Below are 10,671 nucleotides of genomic sequence, written 5' to 3' on the forward strand. Positions count from 1 at the left end.
GAAAGAGAAAACAGGCCACCAGGTCCATGTGGGAGTCCAGCACCTTAATCACTGTATCACCTGCTGGTCTCTCCAATTGTTTTTATTTTTGTTTTTGGAGAGGTTTTTGCTTCTGGGTGCGTGTGCTCACCAGAGACAGAGAGAGACAGAGAGACAGAAAGCAAGAAATCATCCCTCAGAGGGGATGGCCACACCGCAATCCCTTCTCCTCCATTCTCCTCTTGGGATTTGGGCACGCATGCACACGTGCCCGGTGTGAGTTTAAGCCACTGGGTCCGGGACGTGAACCGCAGTCAACTACATGGGAATCCAGCAACAAAGCCATTACGCTAACTGCTGGTCCCTCCAATTGGGTTTTTTTTTTTTTTTAAAGGTTTTCGCTATAGGGCATGTGTGCTGGCCAGACAGACAAAGAGAGACATAGAGACAGAAAGCGAGAAATCACCCCCCCAGGGGGGATGGTCACGCCGCAATCCCTTCTCCTCCATTCTCCTCTCGGGATCTTGGGCACGCACGCACACGCGCCCGGCGTGAGTTTTAAGCCACCAGGTCCGGGATGCGAACCGCGGTCGACTACGTGGGAGTCCAGCGACATAGCCATTACGCTAACTGCTGGTTCCCAACCAATTGGTTTTTTAAAAAAATATACCAAGTATTTTTCATGATTCTTTAACACAGAGCACTTCATGTATGACTTGGTAAATGTAACCCTCTAGGTTATTCTTGCCTCTGTTTCCTGGTTTATCTCTGTCTCTCTTCCTTCCCTTCTCTCTGTCTCTCTCTTTCCTTCTTTCTGTATCTGACCCTTTCTGTGTTCCTCTCCCTCTGTTTCTCTCTCTCTCCTTTTTCTTCTTTCTCTCTCTCTTTGTTTCTTTTTGTCACTGTCTCCTCCTTTTTCCTCTCCTTTTCTTTCCCTCTCTCCTCTTTTTCTCTGTCTCTCTCTCTTTCTTCTCTCCTTTAATGTACCTTCTGAATTCTAAAACCCAATTAAATGAAGAAGTTGTTCCTCTGGGTCAGTTTCTTGTAAGTGAAGCATGTGGCTTTTGACAGGGTGTGAAAACATATGAAGGAATGTCACACTTTTTTTGTTTTTGCCATTTATTTTTCACAAATTCTAAATCACAAAATAACACTTTGAAATGAAATATTAATTAAAATACACTTTCCCTTGGCTTTCAGCAATTCTTTTCATGTCCAGAGTAAAATGTACTCATTAAAGATTTAGCGAGCAAAAGAGAAAAATCACCTGTAATCCTACCACCCACCTACAAACTGTTAATGTGTTTTCCTTCCAAATCGTTAATGCCTATTTGCTTTTTGAAAAAAAAAAAAAGTTCTAATAAAGTATTGCAAATTCTAGATCCCCTACTCTTTTCATATTGCAATGTAGTTTCAGTATTTTTTAAGTTCTTCATAAACATCAGTTTAATAGGTGTATAATGTTTAAATAAATAAACATTTTTTTGGAGAGGTTTTTGCTATAGGGCGCGTGCACTCACCAGACAGACAGAGAGAGACAGAGAGACAGAAAGTGAGAAATCACCCCCCAGGGGAGATGGCCATACCGCAATCCCTTCTCCTCCATTCTCCTCTCGGGATCTTGGGCACACACGCACACACCACGCCCGGCGTGAGTTTAAGCCACCGGGTCCGCGACGCGAACTGCAGGCGACTACGTGGGAGTCCAGCAACATAGCCACTATGCTAACTGCTGGTCCCTCTTTTCTATTCTTTTGGGTAGTTATATGCTTATTGCTAACAAAAGTAACACTAAAGTTAACATTTTGATTAAAAAATATGTTTCTTCTTCTGGATTTTGACTATGATTTTAGATGGATCACAAAAGTGGAATTCTTGAACCAAATGGTATGATTATTAAAACATATAGTTTATTAAAATATATAACTTTTTTATTAATAGACTTTTTATTTTTGTTTTAGTTATTTTTTATTGAAAGAAAGTTTTGGGGACCAGCAGAAAGCATAATGGTTATGTTGCTGGACTCCTACATGGCTGACTACAGTTCAAGTCCCAGAGGCCTGAAATTCATGCTGGGCACATGTGCATGCGTGCTCAAAATCCTGAGAGGAGAAGGGATTGTGGGGTGGCCATCCTCCCTGGAAGGTGGTTTCTCGCTTTCTGTCTCTCTGTCTCTCTCTGGTGAGTGCACACGCCCTAGAGCAAAAATCTCTCTTAAAAAAAAAAAAAGAAAGGTTTAATTTCTTAAAATATTTTTAAGTTCGATTCCACATTTAAAGTTGTATTTATTTTGAGGAGTAAGACAGTTACCTTTAACATGATCAGGAGGAGGGGGGCACACCTGGCATGTTCAAGTCAACCTGGGAGTCAAACCCAGGTGATATTCGGGTCACATGTAGGATCCAGCACCTTAACCACCACATCACCTGCTGGCCCACCGACCCCTTTTATTATTAACAATACATTAGTTATAGTTGATGAGCCAACATCATTATTAACCAAAGTGATATTCAAGTTACATGGGGATCCAGAAGGAAAGGTGGATGGGGCCAGCATGTAGTATAGTGGTTGAGGTGCTAGATTCCCACATGGCTGACCACAATTTAAGTCCCAGACTTGGTGGCTTGCTTTCTCTCTCTCTCTCTCTCTCTCTCTGGTCAAAATTGAAGACAATGATAATGAATAAAATTTAAAATATATCTTTAAAAAGAAAAATGCTGGGGACCAGCAGGTAGCATGGTGGTTGAGGCTCTGGACACTACCATATGCTGACCAAGTTTCAAGTCCCGGACCTGGTGGCTTGCTTTCTCACTTTCCCTCTCTCTCTCTCTGGTCAAATTAAAATAAATTAATGAATAAATAAAATTAAATAAATATTTTTTTTTAAAAATGGCTGCTCCCAGCTTTCTAGACACACTCCTGCCATCCTCTCTGCTTCTTTGAGCTATGTTTTGATATTTGATGGCCTGATGCCAAACTTATGCCTTTTGGTTTTCCAGACACCAGAATCATGAGTCAAATAAACCTCTATTCTTTATAACAGAAACTCAAGTATTTCTGCAAGCAACACAATAAGAGACTAAGATAGCTACTTATTGTCATTGGGAAAGTCATGACATATTTTTTATGTTTTTCTATACAAAAATGCATTGTGACTTTCCCAACAACCATACATAAACATTCATGTGCAGGTTTTTGTTTTTTCTTTAAATTTGCTATAGAGTGCATAGCTTGCCAAAGAGAAAGAAAGAGTGAGAGGGAGTGAGAAAGTACCCCCCACCCCTTGGGAGAGAAGGATGACCACACCACATTCTCTTCTCTTTCTTTCTCATCTTTGGATTTGGGGCATGCACACACATGCACCCAGTGTGTTTTTTGAAGCTTCTGGGGCCAGGACTCAAACTACTCAATCAACCATGTGGGACCCAGCTGCCTTAACCATCACATCACCTACCTGGCCCCATATGTGCAAGTTTTTTGTGGACATAAGTTGTCAGTTTATCCAAGCAAATACCAAGGAGCTCAACTGCTGGATGATATGGTAAGAATATGTTTAGTTATGTAAGAAATTGCCAAATTGTCTTCAAAGTGGCTATACCATTTTGCATTCCTGAATACCATTAATGAATAAGAGTTGGTATTCCATCTCTTGTCCAGTACGTGGTATTGTGTGTTCTGGTTACTTTAAAGGGTGTACAATAGGATCTCATTGTTTTAAACTGCAATCCCTTAATGATGTATGATGTTGAGCATCCCTTCGTATATGTATTTGACATATATTTATCTTCCACAAGACATCCAGATCTTTTTGTCCACTTTTTTATTAAAGAATTAATTAGGAACCAGCAGTTAGCGTAATGGCTATGTCGCTGGACTCCCACGTAGTCGACCGCGGTTCGTGTCCCGGACCCGGTGGCTTAAAACTCACACCGGGCGCGTGTGCGTGCGTGCCCAAGATCCCGAGAGGAGAATGGAGGAGAAGGGATTGCGGCGTGACCATCCCCCCTGGGGGGTGATTTCTCGCTTTCTGTCTCTATGTCTCTCTCTGTCTGGCGAGCGCACGCGCCCTACAGTGAAAATCTCTCAAAAAAATATATATTTATTTAATTTTATTTACTATCATTATTTTCTTTAATTTGACCAGAAAGAGAGAAAGGTAAAGTGAGAAGGCAAGTTACCAGGTCCAGGACTCAAACCATGGTCAGTCATGTGAGCGTGCAGCCCCGCAGACACCATGCTACCTGCTGGCCCCACTCTTGCCCACTTTTTGATTGCACTGTTCTTTTTTTTAATAATTGGCTTTTAAGAGATCTTTGAGTATTTTGGGTAACAGTCTTTTATCAGATATGTCTTTCACAAGTATCTTCTCCCAGACTGTGGCTTTTCTTTTCATTCTCTGGATAGTGTTTCGTGCAGAGCAGAATTTTTTTTATTTTAATAAAGTCCAACTTGTCAGTTTTTCTTTCATGGATTATGCCTTTGATGTTATATCTACAAAGTCATTGCCAAACCCAAGGTCATTTAGACTTTGTTTTATGGTATCTTCAGGAGTTCCATAGTTTTGCATTTTACAGTTAAGTCTGTGATCTATTTTTAATTTTTTTTTTAATTTTTGCTATAGAGTGCATGCACTCACTGAAGAGACAGAGAGATAGAAAGTGAGAAATCACCACCCGGGGGAGATGGCCATGCCATAATCTCTTTTCCTCCATTCTCCTCTTGGAATCTTGGGCACACACACACATGCACCCAGCATGAGTTTCAAACTGCTGTGTCTAGGGCTTGAACTGTAGTAAACTATGTGGGAGTCCAGTGATGTAACCATTACACCATCTGTTGGTCCCAAGTCTATGATTTATTTTGAGTAAATTTTATGAAGAGTAGGTCTCTGTCTAGATTTTTTTTTCCCAGAGTGGCTATCCAGTTCCAGCACTCTTTGTTGAATAGTATGATGATTTATTTCGTCCATTGTATTTCCTTTGCTCCTTTGTCAAAAATCAGTTAACTGTATTTATGTAAGTGTATTTTGGAATGCTGTTCTTCTGTTCTATTGATGTATTTGTCTATTCTTTCACCTATATTACACCATCTTGATTACCATAGCTTTACAGTAAGTCTTGAAGTCAAGTAGTACCACTCTAATAACCTTGTTCCTCCCCTTGAATATCATGTTGACTATTCTGGATATTTTTGAGTTTTTGTTGTTCTTTTTTTTAGAGAGCGAGTTTGTTTTGCTATAAGATATGTGTGCTTGCTGGAGAGACAGAGAGAGAGAAAGTGAGATATCACCCCCCACCACCACCACCACCACCAGGGGGATGCTCATGCCACATCTCCTCCATTCACCTCTCAGGATTTGAGGCATGCACACACACACACACATCCGGTGTAAGTTTCAAGCCACAAGTCCGGGACTCCACCACAGTGGGCCCTGTGAGAGTCCAGTGCCCCAACCACTACACCACCTGCTGGTCCCAGCTATCCTGGGTATTTTACCTCTCTATATAAACTTTAGAATCAGTTTGTCAATATCCACAAAATAACTACTTGGGATTTTAATTGGGATGGCACTGAATCTATAGATTCAGTTAGGAAGAACTGACATCGTGGCAGTATTGACCCTTTCTATCCATGAACGTGAAGTATCTCTCCATTCATTTAGTTCTTCTCTACATCAGAATTTTGTGGGTTTCCTCATGTAGATCTTATACATATTCTGTTAGATTCATTCCTAAGTATTTCACTTTGAGGGGTGTTAACATAAATGGTATTATGTTTTTAATTTCTAATTTTAACTTCTCACTAGTGACATATAGGAAAATGACTGACTTTTGTATATTATTCATATATGCTGTAATCTTGCTAAAATCAATGATTAGTTCTAGGAGTTTTACTCATTTTTATTATTGATTCATTCTTTTGATATTCTACATAGACAATCATGGCACCTGTGAGCAAAGACTGTTTTATTTCTTACTTTTGTACATACATATACTCACATATATGGAATATATATGTGTAAGTACACCTATATGTGTAGAGGTGTATCTATGTCTTTTGTTTCCTTTTCTTGTTTTATTGTAGTAACTATGAATTTCAATATATTGCTGAAAAGGGATGGTGAAAGGGGACATCCTTGCCTTATTCCTGATCTTATTAGGAAAGCTTCTGGTTTCTCACTGTTATGTATGATTTTAGCTGTAGGCTTTTTTGTAAATGTTATCAAGTTGACAAAGCTTCATTCTATTCCTACTTTCCTGAGAGTTTTTGTTATGAATGGGGATTGAAGTTTCTTAAGAAATTTTTTGCATCTTTTTATATGATTGTGAGATTTTTGTTTTATTGGTATGAAGGATTATGTTAATTGACTTTCAAATGTTGAACCAACCTTGCCTGCCTTTTCATACATTGTTGGATTCTATTTGCTAATACTGTGTTGAGGATTTTTGCATCCATGTTTAGGAGGAATATTGGTCTGTAGTTTTCTTTTCTTCTAATGTCTTTGCCTGATTTTAGCATTAGAGTAATGCTAGTCTCATAGAATGAGTTAGGAAGTATTCCTTTCCTTTTATCTTCTAGAAGAGAATGTAAATAATTGGTATAATTTCTTCCTTAAATGCATGGTAGAATTCACCAGTGAGGCCAGCCCCAAGGTTTAGTGGTTAAGGGAGCCAGATCCCACCTGGTCAACTATGGTTTGAATCCTAACCCCAGAGATCTAAAAAAAACACCAGTCATGTGCACTCACCAAAGAGTCAGAGAGACAAAGAAGGAGAGAAAGAAAGTACTCTTGTGAACCATGGTCATGCCACAATCCCTTTTCCTCCATTTCTCTTTCCTCTCAGGATTCTGGGTATACACTCACATGCGCCAACATGTTTTTCAAGTCACAGATTCCAGGACTTGAACTACAGTTGGCCATGTGGGATCCAGCTCCCTTAACCTCTGTGCTATGGGGCCAGTCCTGTTATGCAACTTTGGACAAGAAATTGTCCTCTCCGAGCCATGGGTTTCTTCACCTGTGACTTGAGAATAATGCCTGTCTCAGGATGGTTGCAAAGACCATAGAAGATGCAGCTACTAGTTGGACATTTCTTTCTTCCTTCTGGGTATTGTTGAAGGAGAACATCAAGCCCCCAAATCCCACCTCTCTTTCACTTCCAGAGAAGAAGATCCCAATTATGATATCTTATTCTCAGTATAAAGAAGACCTGACAGAAGATAAGAAGATCCTGTTGGCTGCCATGTGCCTTGTCACCAAAGGAGAGAAGCTCCTGGTGGAGAAGGACATTACTCTGGAGGATTTCATCATCATCAAGGTGACTGCCACCTTTAAAGTTGGGGGAGGGCATGAGAAGCTGGGAGTTTTGTATCTTTAACTTCAGCTTCAGCTCCCAAGGTGGGGAGGAGTGGCATGGACACAGAAGGATTGCATGATGGTAGCACTGTGGAGACATGGGGTAGACATGATTAACACATTATCCTCTGACCCAGCCAGGTTCATGGGTTTCCTGGGGAGTGGGAAGGAGGAGGCATGGCTCATGGGTGTTGCCCCTCCAGGTGCTGGGCCCAGCCGTGGTGGGAGTGGTAGTTGCGGTGGAAGTGACGGTGGTCAACCCTCTCTTGGAGAAAGTGAAGGACTGTGTGCTGATAGTGGAGGGAAGCGGCCTTCTTCGAGGACAACTCAGCTTAGAGTAAGTGACGGAGAGGGGCTAGCTTGCATATGGGGTGGGTCAAGGAGAAGCTGCCAGAGTCAGATGATGGTATGGGATAAATTCTAGACCCTCAGGAATCAGCCCAGTGCCTATACACTTCAGCCTGCATTCACTTATGCGTTCTTTAATTCATTTAGTCAATAATTTACTGTCGTATAATTCATCCACTCATTTATTCATATATTTCTTTTATATTTTCACTCATTTTATTCATTTATTTAATCACTTCCTCTATTATTTGCTCTCTCACTCATTCGTTCATCCACTCTTATTCACTTTCCTCATTCACTTATTCATCTACTCATCTTACTTTTGATAGGTTCATTCATCCACTCATTCATTCTTTAATTTGCTCACTCATTTATTTATTCATTCATCTCTATAGTCACTCATTTATTCACACATGTTCCATTCATTCACGAGCTCATTTACTTAGTTATTCATTTTAATCATTCACTCATTTTTTCATTCATTCACTCACCACCTGCATGGTCTTTGTATTGACTTGAACTCTGAGCCACATGTCAATTGCTAACACAAACATGAACAACTGGGGATTCCGCCTGGAAAAGGCTCTCAGAGACAGATGACCCTTCACAGAATAGTGTGACTGGTACCAACAGAGGGACAAATTTTCAAGGTCCAGGATATGGAGGCAACTTCTCTGAGTGAAGGTGGGTTGGGGCCAGGGAAAAGTCTCAGAGGAGTGATATTTGAGCTGAGCCTTAAATGATGAATCGATGCACTTTTCAGGTACCAAGAAGGAAGGAGGGCTTCCCAGTTTCTGATGTAGTCAGGAAAGGTCTCCTGGAAAAAGAGAAACTTGATTTGGCCCTTGGATGCGATTGGAATGGGAAGGGCATTCTAGGTGGGAGGAACAGTGCAGACAAAGCCCAGAGGAGAGAAGGGTAAGGTATCGCAGGGCACAGGGAGGAGACCAGCCTGATGGAATGGGAAGAGTGTGAGTGACAGAAGGGAAGATTAAGCTGAGGACTTGTGGATGAGGATTGAATGTCAAGTCACAGAGAGAACTTGATCTCAAAGCTCATGAGACCCACAGACTGGCAGGCCCGACTCAGGAAGGAACAAGGACTGATGGTCTGCATTTCTCCCATCTCATTTCCTCCAGCGTGCCCAGCCTGGAGCCTCAGGAGAGGGCCTCGGTCCAGTTTGACATCACCCCCTCCAAAAGTGGCCCAAGACAACTACAAGTAGACCTCGTCAGCTCCCACTTCCCGGACATCAAGGGCTTCGTGGTCATCCATGTGGCCACAGCCAAGTGATGGACCACAAAGAACTGAGAGGGGAGGATATGGCTCCCATCCCCCTCCTATTCACCTTCGTCCCTCCCATGTGGGAGCCAGGAGGCCTGGGTTAGTCCTGCTTCAGGTCTGCTTCAGTTTGTGAACTAGGCAAGTCCTTTCCTCTCCTGGGCCTCAGTTCCCCCACTTCGTTCCCCCAAAATGAAGTGTCCAACTAAGTAATCCTTAAACTTTGGATAAGTATGGATGGTGTAAGGACCGAGGGAGCTTCTTCTACCACCTTCATCTCATCACTTGTAGAGCTGGGAGGATGGCCGACCCAAGCATCACAAGAAGCCTGGATTCTGGGCACTGCCAGTTCCTGCCCAGTCAGTTCACTCTCCCCTAGACTGACCACTGGGCTCTCTTTGCTTCTCTCTCAGTTTTTCAAGTGTCCTGGCCACATTCAGACCCATCAATCCTCCCTCCAGGACTGACAGCCTGAGACTGTCAGAAAAGGAGGAGCCTAAACATTCCTCAACACTCCCATTACAGAAAGCGAGGAGCCTTGCCGAGACTAGAGAGCAAGCTAGAGGCAGATTTGGGGTCCATGTTTGTGCCGTTTACACCAAAGTCATGTTCCTGAAATGCATTAGATTTTAAACAGTAAGAGACTTTCCCTCAGTGAAGACATAGGTCCAGGATCTGAGGAGCTACAACTGCCTGGAGGAAGACGAAGATGATATAGGAGGAGTCATCAAGCTGGATTGCAGCCCCAGATCCGATTTTCTTACGGTAGTTAAGGATCTTCTGTAACCAGCCCAGCTGTGCCCGTGGTCTACTTCTGTCTTTGGAACCGGTACAGCACTGACTGCAAAACACCCCCCAGCAGCTTACTCTGTGCAAATTGCACAGTTTGAGTCAAAGCAAGACAGAGACCTGGAGAGGACCAGAGTAGACATCACCAGGCCCTGAGGATAACAGCCCTGGACATGGAATTCAGCTGTGAGATTTTCAAGACTGCCAGAGAAATTAGAATTGATCCTTTAAGTAATATGAGCTACAATAACAAAGCCGGCTTATCTGCAGTGAAATGCCTCCCAGATACAAATTTAAGTGAGGACAATGAATGTAGTGGGTCTTTGCAAAAAGAGGGTAAATACACAGTGTTTGATGGATAATCCCCGTGACCCCTCAGTAAAGGCATTTCTCTGTTGATTCTACAAAACAAGGGCATGGGACTCAGAGAACCAAATGAGTGTACGTGTTTAATGAGTCAGGCCCTCAGGTGGGTTATCTCGGCCCCGGGGACTCCCCTTTGCTAACGTAGGTATTTTTGTTTTGATATATATATATAGAGAGAGAGAGAGAGACACACACACACACACACACACACATATATGTATATATATACCGTTTTATTCATGATACAGCATGTATGCACGCACATGAGGGAGACAGACACATACACACACAGAGAGAGAGATGAATACTCTCCATAGGATCTGGTCATGCCATGATCCCCTTCCTCTAGTCCTCCAGCCATTTAGATGCCGGGCACTTGCACTTGCACTTGTGCTTGGCTCATTCCATATAGACTGAGCTGAGGATTTGAACCCACAGTTGCCGTGTGGGATCTGGCTTCTCCTAAACTGCGCGTCACTGCTATGCCACAGAGCCAGCTCCTGATCCTTGGTTTTGATGCTGATCCCATGGAAGTGGAGAACCGGAAGTGC

The 10,671-nt window shown here is 42.4% G+C and overlaps 1 protein-coding gene across 1 annotated transcript in view; it reads left to right on the forward strand.

The window, feature by feature from the left end:
* TGM6 (transglutaminase 6) overlaps positions 1-8,977 on the forward strand; it is a 64,036-nt gene extending 55,059 nt beyond the window's left edge. Inside the window, exons 12-14 of the mRNA XM_006163989.1 lie at positions 7,144-7,298; positions 7,540-7,673; positions 8,824-8,977. Coding sequence (XP_006164051.1) covers positions 7,144-7,298; positions 7,540-7,673; positions 8,824-8,977 — 443 coding nt within the window. The remainder of the gene's footprint in view (positions 1-7,143; positions 7,299-7,539; positions 7,674-8,823) is intronic.
* The last annotated feature ends 1,694 nt before the right edge of the window (positions 8,978-10,671 follow it).

The sequence above is a fragment of the Tupaia chinensis genome, unplaced genomic scaffold, assembly GCF_000334495.1.
Source record: "Tupaia chinensis unplaced genomic scaffold, TupChi_1.0 Scaffold143574_1, whole genome shotgun sequence".
NCBI lineage: Eukaryota > Metazoa > Chordata > Mammalia > Scandentia > Tupaiidae > Tupaia > Tupaia belangeri.